Source organism: Syngnathus acus, chromosome 10 (assembly GCF_901709675.1).
Source record: "Syngnathus acus chromosome 10, fSynAcu1.2, whole genome shotgun sequence".
NCBI lineage: Eukaryota > Metazoa > Chordata > Actinopteri > Syngnathiformes > Syngnathidae > Syngnathus > Syngnathus acus.
In genome coordinates this window covers 8240315-8252940 of record NC_051095.1, presented here as the reverse complement: position 1 = coordinate 8252940, position 12626 = coordinate 8240315, and the positions used below count along the sequence as shown (strand labels likewise).

The 12626-nt window shown below is 40.4% G+C and overlaps 1 protein-coding gene across 2 annotated transcripts in view; it reads left to right on the top strand.

Annotated features, from left to right (window-relative positions):
* drp2 (dystrophin related protein 2) overlaps window positions 1–11362 on the top strand; it is a 73866-nt gene extending 62504 nt beyond the window's left edge. Inside the window, exons 18-24 of one of the 2 annotated variants that reach the window (XM_037261645.1) lie at window positions 1456–1521; window positions 4513–4578; window positions 5814–5960; window positions 7110–7362; window positions 9454–9571; window positions 9653–9744; window positions 10577–11362. In XM_037261645.1, coding sequence (XP_037117540.1) covers window positions 1456–1521; window positions 4513–4578; window positions 5814–5960; window positions 7110–7362; window positions 9454–9571; window positions 9653–9744; window positions 10577–10684 — 850 coding nt within the window. In that variant the 3' untranslated portion in view covers window positions 10685–11362. The remainder of the gene's footprint in view (window positions 1–1455; window positions 1522–4512; window positions 4579–5813; window positions 5961–7109; window positions 7363–9453; window positions 9572–9652; window positions 9745–10576) is intronic. The other variant, XM_037261644.1, reaches the window with a different exon arrangement.
* The last annotated feature ends 1264 nt before the right edge of the window (window positions 11363–12626 follow it).

The window sequence follows — 12626 nt, the reverse complement described above, 5'->3', positions numbered from 1 at the left end:
TTTTGTTTTTTTGCTTCTTTTTCAGCATAAGGTTTGTACCAACATCAGTTGTTGTCATTGAAATAATGAAATATTTTAAATGAGATTGGGAGATTCCACTTATCAAATTATGTAGTTTTTTTTCCCCCAGATAAAAATTGTCATTCATATGCCCCATTGGAGTGCAGAAAGTCAAAAATTAATTAATGATGTAATCATTAATGTGGAACACTAAAACTGTTGATTTTCAAATGAAAACAATTTTTACACAAATTATATGATTCAATACAATTAATAGACAATGCAGAGATGATGATAATGATTTTGGACAATAAAAAAAATAAGCAAACGACACAGGTTGATATCATGAAAATAGTTTCATGTGTAACACACACACACAAACACACACACACACACACACACACACACACACGCACGCACGCACGCATGCAGTCGGAGGCTGATTATCATGCTCCGACTATTTGGCAGAAAGGAAGCGCTCCACATCTCCATAATGCTATCCCACTCACACACAATGCTCATTTGAGCCAAAGGGAGAAAAACAAGAGCAATGAGACTAAAATCCGTGAAGTCATCAGGAAGCAGAGCTGCAGGCGGTCCGTGTGCCCACTTTAGCGTGTTTATGGGCCGGCACGCTGGCAGCTTGTGAATGTGATGTAATATCATCAGTCTCTTTGACCTCGTTTGAACTTGGCTGTTTGGATCCTTTATTTAAAGGCTACTTAAAATAAACAGGGGGGTTTTCAGTAAAGGGAACAAACTGTAAACTTCTGATAATCTAATCAAGCACAAAACTGCCTATGAGATGATTGTGGAAAACCAGACCAACATCACAATTCTTGTTTTTAGTTAAAAAAAAAAAAGCTTCATTAAACTAGAATCCTGCATCACATTGGTAGAAACCTGGTTAGTGCGCCTCTTAGTGCTGTAAATAGTAAATCCTTGTCATGCAAAACTAGCAATGTGTCACACTATGAAAAAAAAAAGTGTGATTTATAGTCCAAAAATATGGACCATGATCCTCTATGTCGTCACAGTATATTAAGTCAGCATATGATACACGCATGGCAATGACACAATGGAACTGAAACCTTCCGAAGACATTGGGGTGGCCAAAGACAAAAGGGGTTTCCCTTTGCCCCATTAGAACCGCACCTGGGCAGAGGATAGAGAGACTCGAAACAGAAAAGGTGGAACCAAGTTTCAAATTCCAACACAAGTCAGAAAAAAACAATTGTGAAAAAAAAATACTTAAGCTCCACCTATCTTCAATGGGGTAATGTTGCTCGCACCCCTTCAACAACGTCCTGCCAGATTAATAAAGAAAAATTGATCACTACAGTATTAACCTCTGGATTTGTTTATTCCGGATTATCCTGGTGTGGATTAATTTTTCATTGTACCAACCTATATGTACTTGTGATGATGTATTTACACTGTCATTGTTGTTCCCAGGCCTTGCTCGTCCCCTAAGCTGCCCCATGCAGACATGCACAGCAGGATTGAGCATTATGCCAGCAGGTACGTCTCTAGCTGCGCCGCCGTTTTCAAATTCCCTCAACCTCGCTTTCTGCTCTCTTAATCCAACTCCCCCGCTTCCACATTTTTGCCGCCTTTGCTTTTTCCTGAGCCCTGCTAGGCTCTGATTGAAATATTGATCCAGCTTGTGCTTCAAGATACTACTTAGTCTTGCAATGTTTCAATAATATTTTTTTTCTATGGAGGGAAGAAAGAAGTTGTAATTCAAGTTATTTTTTTCGAGAAGAAAACTATAATATCTACAAGAGCAAAAATGGATTTTGTTGAGATTAAAAGTCATTGATTTTTTTGAGGCTAACGTTGTCATGTCAAAATCCATTCACTGCCAGCCTTCCCGGTTTACATACAGAATGCAGTTTTTTAGAACCCCAGCGAGTCTTGCCTTCAGTACAAACATTAGATGATTTCAAACAGCTTGTTGTGTTATTAGTGTATATACAGCATATGTGATATGTAGTGTGGGTGGGTGTGGTATTGGGGGGGGTCGGTTGGAGGTCAGCGGGGTCCAGTCTGCCCAGTGGCTTGTTAGTGGCCAGGCTGCTGAGCCCACTGGTCACCTGGGAGCCGTCCTCAAGGATCAGTGTCACTTTGACAGATTAGAAACAGGACTTGCTGCACCCCTGAAGGCTAAACACACACACACTCACACACACACACACACACACACTCACACATGAATCCGCCCAGAGTATATGTGGCGCAAAGTGAGCTGTTGTATATTGTTCCTGTGAGGATGTTGAATATCTACTTTTTGACTCCATGATTCATTTCAATGCTACTTCTCCTTTTCTTGCACAATCTGCTGTCAAACATGCACACTGGTTTGTAACAAGATCACGCAACTTGACCAAAAAAAGCAGCTGAACTTCCAGTGTCATCTGAACACCATCATAATAGGATTCGACAGCTTATTGACTCCCTCCACCGTGTGCTGAGATTTCACTTTGCCTCCACCAGTCATCTATGTAGCTAATTACCTACTCAACCAATCGGCACATCTGAGAAAGCATATAATCAATTTTAAAGACCATAGATGACTTAATTATTGATGCTTGCTCACAACTGTTTTAAAGAAATAAAATATGGTGATTGAAATAGTTGTTAAAAGACAATGTTTTTACAAATCTAGCCCCAGACTTTCCTTCTTCCTTCCGCCTCCTCGTGTCACAGCAAGCCACACAAGTACATGTCTTTCATCATCAGCTCTTATACAAGGCAACCTTTTTTTAAAGGCTAGATGTGAAGAAAATCTGCTGCTCAGAACTCTGCGGGTTGTCACCATTTCTCCCATTTCCTTTCACGTCCAATTATATTTGTAGCCAAAAAAAGCAATGCATTCTGCATGTTGTCTTCTTTTGAATTGCTTTGGGCCTTCAAATCCTCAGCGTTAGTGTTCAACCATTTTTTAAGACAGTATTGATGATGTAGCAATAAGGATATAATGGCATTCTTCTGCTTGGAAGGAAACTCGGTAAACCTTTACACCAAGTAGCTCCTCAAAAGATATATAAGCCTCGTACCATAATGAGTGCCACAACAGGTCAAGTGTTCATGAAAAATGTTTAACTACATTTTCTTTGTGACACGCAGACACTTCACATCCAACAATGAGGCACTCTAAAGTGGCCATTGCAGCGACGGATGAAATGAAATGAAGTATTTCTTTTTTTTTTTTTTTTTTTGAGTTGCAAACCTTGCATGATGTCATTTCGAAACATAATTCCTAAACGAATATTTAAAGGTAGTTTCAGTTAATGGTTTTCACAAAAGGACTCTCGTTTTTTTTTAAATTTCTTTTCAGTTTTTGTTTCAGTTATTTTGTTAAGATTGATTGGGTGAAGATTACGCTTCATTTAATTAATTTAATCTTGTGATAAAGACGATTCTTGGGAGGACGCCAGTTGCCACGCTGGGACACACTTTAGAAATGCAGATGTACTTTCATCATACTAAAGAAAAGAAATTTTTGTTTTGATTGCGTGTCAGTAAAATAGGGGCGAGACTTCGATGATCAAATTCAGCGGATAGGACAAAAGTCTACACACCCGTGTTCAAAGGCTAGGTGTTTGTTATCTTCAAAAGTGAGTCTAAGCTCAGTAAAAAAAATAGCGGACCTAAACCCTGAACAAATCAAGTGATTTAAAAAAAAGTCTTTTTAAAAACATATGTAAAAAAAAAAAAGAATAATATGTGTCAAGTGTCCATAGCCTTCAGAATTAAACAATCACAATTAAACTGATAATGGGAACAAGATTCAAGATGCTTTGATCATCCCCAAATACAGTTCAGTGGTTCTAGTAGGCTTCTCCTGACATTTATTTTGCTTTCTACCAGAGAAGCCTGAAGGTTTCGACTCAAATTGACTTCAATGACAGTGTTTGCGGCATATTTGTCATTTGGACTCAAAGATGGCTGATAAGAACTGACAGAATTCTTATGCCCACTGCCCCAAATTAGTTCAGCGTGTTGCACAAGCAAAACTGTCAGATGCCAGTTACTCGTTCTTGTAATTGTCTTTATGCAGCAGTTATGAGCTCCCTTGTTCAGTTGTCTTCATCTCGTGAACTGGCGGTCGCTGTCCATGGTCCTGATGCCCACTCCACCCTTGCTAGCTTGTTTTATTGCCTCCCTGCTGGTAGAAAGCATACACTTTGTAAAAATATATATTTTAACTTGTCTTGTTGACATTTTTATTGATCTTCCTCTTTTAGTCAGACTTTTTTTTTTCTGTTCCTGCCACTCTGCAGTCTTGTCACTTAGAAGTTTACAGGCAGCTTTTTTGTTTACTTGCAGTCCAAAGTCAAAGCTAGCCACAGTGTTTTAGAAATATCACTGTGTGTGGAGGGGGGGAAATGGAGCTCTCCAGTATGGGAGCATATCAAATGCGTCGATGTTGATGTGGCTTTTATTTGATGTGACACTTTCTCTGCCCTCTTTTTTTGTAACTCTGTGGGTAAACGTGTGTGTTGGTAGATTGGCGGAGATGGAGAACCAGAATTGTTCCTTCTTCACAGACAGCCTTTCTCCTGATGAAAGTCTGTGAGTATATTGCCATTTCCACAATATAAACACGCCATTGCGTGCATGTGCATGTCGTCTCCGATGGATAGCCTTGATGTCCATATTAAGGTCCGTGTACTAGTACCACGTTTGCCATGACTAGCGAAGGCAATTTAGGACGGGGCACAACAAACTGAGGAGCGTTTTTTCCACCACTAGTGCCACTTTTGATCAAATAGTAGTCCACTAAACTAATACTAATGTAAATGTTGTCTTTTTTTTCAATCAACTATTTTTGAATTGACTATGACTGAATTCAGCAATTATTATGTAATTATGTACTTCCTTGGGGAAATTAATACTGCATTGCTAAAGTAGCATTTTGGGGTATTTCAGAAAGAAAAAGAAAAACGACTTTACTTTCTATATTTCTTTCCCCATTATTGTTTATGTTTGCAAGTGTGGGCTGTCAACTATGTTTATCATTTTCCTTATGTGGGCTGTTTGCCGCACAGAATTGTGTAAATGACGCCATGACCTCAGGGCATCTGTCTGCCGAGGTGTTCTCATCAGCGTTTCATTAAAATCAAGTTGATGTACTTGCATTGTGACATGAGCCGGAGAAATGTGCGCTTTCTAACAAGATCCAAACAAATGTTGTAATATATGTCTGCCTTGACAAAGATAATTGTGCTGCGTTGATTGAAACTGTCAGAGTGGCATTGCATTAACATGATGTTTACAATTGTGGTTATTATACTTGGAGCCGTGTCCAATATTTTTGTTATGATACAATGTGCAGAGTGTAATTTCATTGTATCATGATGTAATATGAATTCAGCGTTATTGCTCTCATCAAGGAAACCTTTACTGTGCACGTGCTTGTTAAAGCTCTTGAGGCTGCTTCAAGCATGTCGTTTTTTTTTTTTTTAAAGCATGGCTCTCGATTGTCTTGGATTTAACTCGAGTTCCATTCCAACGGCGGAGTCTATCAGTAACCTCCTCGTCACAACTACCATCATTTTTTAATGCCAGTGATACTTTAATGGTTTCTGGGTGTTAAATAAGTTAAAGGTCATGAATCTTTTTTTCTTTCTGCAAGCTATGGAAGAAAAAGTCTGGACACCCCAGGGTACAAGCTCTGGTGCTCATGGCTGGCCTGCCTGTTGCCTTTTTGTTGTTGTTGCTGCCTTGTGCCTTCTGTGGTGCTGTCATGGATCGGCTTGGTTCTGCCTATGGCTCAGTGTGCTTTTTTCTGTGCGGGGCCGACTCAGAGATGAAGATCAGTACCTCCTGCGTCACCCCAGCCCAGCCTTGGACCACGACTCGCCCTGCGGGCAGCTCATGCTACTGTCTCACCTGGAGCACCAGGACAAGGAGCAGCTCCAGTGTACCCTGGCCCGCCTGGAGAATGAAAACAGGTGAGCGGCTGAGGGAAAAATGACAAAGCTGGGCTCCTTCCTAATATGTAGGCATCACTTGAGCCCCGTACAGCATTCAAATATTTTGAAAGCAATTGGAACAATCATTGAATTGTGTTTGAAAATATTCCAAAAGGGTTTTGGAATCACTGATGCGTCCAACTTGAGTAACACAATTGTGTGTGTTTGCATTTGGTGATGCTTATTCTGAGTGTGTCTCTTCCTCCTTGCAGACCTCCTGCAGTGAACAAACACTTTCACACTCCAAATCCTATTGAACATGACGCGTATGTTTTTTATGCGCGTATAAGGATAGTAACACTGTTAGTGTGATTTCATTGAAAGTCTTTCGAAGCAATCCTTTAGTTCCAGTCTAGCAGGTCTCCCACACGGAGGATAAGAAAGATGTACAATGCACAAGGCTGATTTGGAGGCATAATGGAATGAGTGCACTACTTGGCAGAGGCACTGGCCATTCACTTGCAAATAATTTGCTGGCCAAAGAAGGCTAACAGAACATCAGTTACCAGGCAGCATTATTCACATAACATATATAGTACATATATGCACTACATAAGTATTAAGACGGAAGTTTACAATATTTAGAGGGTTTCTACCATCCAATTAAAACATACTGCAGTGAGCTTCTTCACCGCAAGTTCCTTTTTTTTTTTATTTAACACGTTATACATATTTCGTTCTACCTCCCTTTTATTTTGGGTGTAATTTCTCTGTCAACCACCAGACGCACTTGGCACAGTTTAATTTGACATCTCAAATTTGAAGGAAGTATTTCAGCCCAGTTTGCTTTTTGCTGAAGAATATTGGATGAAAAAATACCTTCAATCTTATTTTTTTATTCCAACAGAACGTGCCGGCTGGAGGTTGAATTAATAACGTACATCTTTGGGCAAAACTATTGATATATACTATGAGATTATAAGATTATTAGTTTGGGGGAAAAAAAACAACATTGGGATCCGTACACCATAACACGGTGCAATATTTTTTGGTGTCCAATGCTTTTGGTCTAAATATATCATACTACATGCTTAAATGTATTTGTATTATAAGAGTGTCCCCAGTTTTTCCCTTTAGCGGCTCCATAGGAAGCCCTACGAATATCTCATCCCACTTCTCTCTGCTCAGGGTACTTCAAAGCGAGTACCGGCGCCTCAAGTGGAAGCACGAGGAGGCAGCATCGCTTCCCATGCTGACGGAGGCCGGCGAGGGTGTGCCGGGCTCGCCGGTGGCAGGCGGCCAGCAGGACGAAGAGCTCCTGGCCGAGGCGCGTGTCCTGCGGCAGCACAAGTCACGTCTAGAGACACGCATGCAGATCTTGGAGGACCACAACAAGCAGCTGGAGTCGCAGCTGCGCAGGCTGCGAGAGCTGCTTCTTCAGGTAAACAAACGCCTCCCGTAACGATTAACTGGCATGCGTTATGCTCCATGCCCCTTGGGAATGGCTTAACTTTGTATTCCTGTTTTTTTCAGTGAATTTATAAAACTTTATTATATATATATATATATATATATATATATATATATATATATATATATATTTGTTATGTGTATTTTTATGTATTGTATTTTTGCATTTTTTTAATAAATGGTAATACATTTATTTTTCATAACATATGGGTTGGTGGCGCCCTGGTTATCACGTCCGCCTCACAGTTCGGAGGGTGCGGGTTCGATTCCACCTCCGGCCTTCCCTGTGTAGAGTTTGCATGTTCTCCCCGTGCCTGCACGGGTTTTCTCCGGGCACTCCGGTTTCCTCCCACATCCTAAAAACATGCATTTCATCTCCAAATAACATGTCCCATCTGTTCTTTCTTAAAACATTACCCTCTTCTGTCCTAAAGTGTTTTAATTGGACTATTTTGAGGAAAAGCTTCCTACCATCATTCTATTCAGAAACCGGGGGACTTTTTTAAATTGTGTTGAAAAAAATGTTGAGTAGGTCTCCTTGAAGTGAATGAGAACCTCTACTGAATATTTACATGAATAGAAGACTTACAGGCTGTTTATTTCCAAAATTGGTCTATTTTTCAGTGAAGCAATCATTTCCTTCCTTCCACCGTTATACAAAAATGTGCGACGTTTGCGTGTGACTGCAGGTTTGATTTGAAAACACCCGGAGACAATTTGAATAGCTTTCCCCGCATTTGTATGCGCTCGGCAGGTATTACGGTTCCTCGTGCATGCTTTTGATGATAAAGAATATGTAAAAGTGGGCGCAAGATTAAAATCTATGAGTAAAAATACATCGTTAGGAGCGAAATGCAGCGCCGGCAGTGGGAGTGGAAGTCAATGATACGCTATACAGGAGGAGAGGATAAGCTGCGGGAGAATATTATCTAAGGAATTAAGCTGTAAGTGGGAGCTGTCAATCATAGTTGTAATAAGAGGAAAACATGTTGTGTGCGGCACGCTGCACAAAATGACACAGGTGGCTCGATTAGTCGGGAAGTAGCAGTTTCCAAAAATAGACGCATAAAAGAAGCAGTGAAGGAACATAACCGTTTCAAAAAAGTCTTCAAATTCATATAATCCTTTTCTCCCTGGACCGGGATTGCACTTCCATTTCCTCGAGAAATGGGATCAAGGAAAAAAGGCTTTTGTGCGTAATGGTCTGAGCACTCTATCTACTCTGTGACCTTGCTCACTCACCTTTGTTTACAACAGTATTCAAAAATGTATTTTGTAGATAATTAATTATTCTATTTATTACTACTTAGTTTTTAAGCAATATCGAATTTATGATTAAAATACAATGCTGAATAGCATCTATGAGATAGTATAATACAAATGGTGTAGCAACACATGTAGTCAGGCAATTTTAAAATACTCACAGGCATACATAATGGACCCCTGCATACACACGAAGGCCACTTGTGGGTTCACCCATTTGCAGATTTTTTTCAATATTTATTTAGTAAATATCAAAATATTGTTTTTCTTTTGTCAAAGCCAAGTCAAGTTTTTCATGGAAACTGCTCATTGGCGTTATAGCTATCTGCAAGGGTGTTTTTTTATCCTTTCCTAAAACATGACAATATTACATGCCTTCTGTTTCATCATCAAATGTATAGTCGGTCTGTATTTATTACACTGCCCCCGGTGGCCGACAGAAGGAGCAGCACAAAGAATTACAATGAAGCATGTTATCACGCTGGACAAATTATTTAATTCTCAACATTCTACTTTATTTTATTTTTATTGTATGTTTTTATAAAGCAGCTAGAGTGCTGTTTTTTTTTTCTTGAAACCAAATGACATTTTTGTTGGTGTTTTGAAGGCTGGCGCAGCAGGAGGGACAGAAACTCATTGGGGGGAGGGGCATGTTGCCGACACTGACCCCTTAATTTTTAACCAGTCTTTGTAGCAGCATATTATCGCAGATGTCCCTGCTCAACTGAGTGCCCTTCTAATTTTGATAATTAGGATAATAATGCATGTGTGTGTGTGTATGTGGTGCTTGTGCTAACAGCCCAAAGAAGATTCCGAAGCCAACGGGTCAGAACCGTCGACTTTATCCTCGCCCGTGTCTGGAGGGGGACACCACGGGGGTGCGGCCAGCAGGGAGACCACTGACACGGAAGCAGCAGGTCGGTGAAAACACCCATGTGCCCCCACCACGCTCCCTCCTTCCCCCTCATGCTCTAAGTGTGTGTGTGCGTGTGTGTCAGGTGATGACATAGAGCACGAGCAGGACACAGTGCTGCAGCTCCAGGAGGTCATCGAGCAACTGAGAAACGTCTTCCCCTCCGAACCGGGTGAGGTAAACGGCAGCACACATACACACAGTACAAGTTGAATATGGCAGAAAGAGCAAACCCCTCGCTGTATTACAGCTTTTTTTTTTTTTATGGTTTCTACAGTTAACAGTCTAAACTTAAATTTTGCACACCTTGAGTGCAGTACCACGTTTTGCCACCGCGGGCAGCACTGAGCTTTAATGGAAGAAATGCAGCAAATTTTACCCATGGAAAGTAATGTGTGTCTTCTCTAAAAAAAATCAAAATCACAACTTATATACTATGTGATACACATGATTTGCACCCCAGTCGGAAGTTGAGAAAGGCGATGAAGGGGAGTGAAATGAGGGCATACTTGCGTACTCAGCACGAGTGTCAGGCTCTTTGCAAAGTGCCATTTAAAAAGGCAATTTGCTGGGCCGCCACAAAGAAAGGGATTACCATAATCACTGCCTGCTTAGTGACAACTTACACTCCTTCACTTGTTCATACTTTACGTCATGTTACAGCCTTATTCCAACATGGAATGAGTTCATTTTTTCCTCAAATTTTGCAAAGATTCTCAAAGTGAGGAATTGTGAAGTCTTCATTGCGCTTTTTGTAAACTTTTGTATGACAGCCTTGTTCCAAAATAGGATCAATTTAAAAAAAAAAAAAATCTCCTAATTTAAGGTGACAGCTTGCTTGACATTTGGGTATAATAAGGGAACAAAATCCTTTGAGAGCCTCCTTGCATTTTGAAGGGGAATCTTTTTCCTGATCCATCTCAAAATGAAACTGAACATTCTGCTTGCATACTTAAATCTTTGAAATTCTCACTGTAGCTTCTGTGCCCCCCCCCCCCCTTCATTTCAGGCACCACGTCACACATCTAAACACAGCCTGAACGGACACTCACACGGCCCTCGGGCAGCAGGAGCTCCGCCTGGCCCAGTTCGGGTCCCGCTCCAGCGGCCACGGTGACCGCTGTGGTAGCTAAACCCTTAACTGGACCCCTGTGCACTAACAAGCCTTTTTATCATGCAAACTGCATAAGGCTGATGTCTGTTGGGCCCAAGCAGCGCTCGCTGGTTGGCTGGCCGGCTAGTTGGCTAAGCTCCTCCGTAGCCTGCAGCTTGAAGCCGCGTCGGCCGGCCAAAGGTAAACCAGCGTCAGGGAGTTAGCCAAGTGGAGGGAGATGCTGTGTATGTGTGTGTGTGCATCTGCACAGATGTTTCAAGGTGGGAAAGGGTTTCCTAGTGGTTCTCAAACTGGGGTCCTCTGACCCTCCTGGGGTACACGAGTCATAGCTTGGGACTGACACAATAGTTTGCGGACGATCATGCGTGTCATCATCATAGTATTCCCCTATGATTGGAGGGAAAGGCATATGATATTAAAGTGATATTTTTTTCCCAAGAACAAAGGGCATATTTTTTAACAATGTAGTTGTTTTATTTTTAGAGGATAAAGGCATTGTTTTCAGAATAAAATATGCAAATTGATTTTGATTTAACAAAAAATGACTTTCCTTGTTCACCTTTGACTTTGTCATAATACACACTTATTTTGGAAATGTGTTGTTTAATTTTGTAGGATTATGCGTTTTAATCCCAACAAAATAAATAATAAATTGTAAAAAAATACATGTTTTTTCCCCCAGAAAATACCTGTTTATTTACAGTATATTGAGTTTTATTTTCTTAAGAAAACACAAGAATATTTTTTTTCCTTGAGAAAATACAACTTAAAACAACTTTGTACTACTAAAGCGTATGACCCTTTTTATCTTCTCAGAAAGATTGGGACTTTTTCTCTTTGCGAACTATTGTGAAAATTACATTTCGTTTTTTGAGAAAATATAACTTTATTGACTTTTTGGGGAGAAAATATTACTTTTTCTCTGCTACTATTTTTCTGAAAATATGACCTAATTCTCATAAAGATTACAATTTATTGTTCTTGATAAAACTACCTATTAATTTTTTAGAGAATGATTTAATTCTCATAACATTACAATATTCTTTCACTCCAACAATCTGAATTGATTATCCCAAACAATTTATTTCAGATTTTTTTTTCGGAATTATTTTCCCCAATAACGGGCAACTTCAATCCAATGTCATTTAGGGTTTCACGTGGTTTCCTTTGTTTTGATTGTGTGGCGGCCTTTCAAAAAATGTCCCCACGATCAGGCGTGTGTGGACCCCAAAGGTTTGAGACCCCTTACGATAACTCGCCTTGTGTGAGAAATACAGAAAGCGAGGTTGTCCTGTCATGTTTTCCTGGCGAAGCGTGCTGCGGTTGCTTAATGCGGCTGCCCACTGTGCCCGCCGGCAGCTTATTTACACTGTGCGAGTGACACGTCATCAGTTCAATCCATGATTTATTTATGCCAAAGTGCCCGTGAGCCCTGCGCCTGTGTTTGCACACACCATCGCTCTAATCCTCTCCAATCTTGTCACTGTCATTCCGGTCATCCCGTACCCGCCAATTTGCAGCATCCTTTCATACGATCGATGGCGAGGCGCCGCTTCACCCGAGATACAAATGTCCATTGTTAAATGTGGTTTCACATTGCTTTACATTTTATTGAAGTCACTTTTACAGAGGCAGCGGTTATTCTTGTAAAATTGCCCAAGTCAGTGGTTCTCAAAATTTTTATGGCGAGTGCCCCCTAAAAAAATTGTTCTTCCAAGTACCACCATCATAGCTAGGGCCTAACCAATGAATCGGTGGATGGATACTAATATGAGCTGATATGAGACCTTTTTAAAACAATCAGATGAAATAAAGTGGACTGTTTACAAGAATAAAGTTGTATTTTATCAAGAAAAAAAGTCCCAAGCTTTACAAAAATAAAGTCAAAAATTTTGTTTGCACCCGATTTTAAAGTAAACAATGCGCAACACACCCACTAACAGCA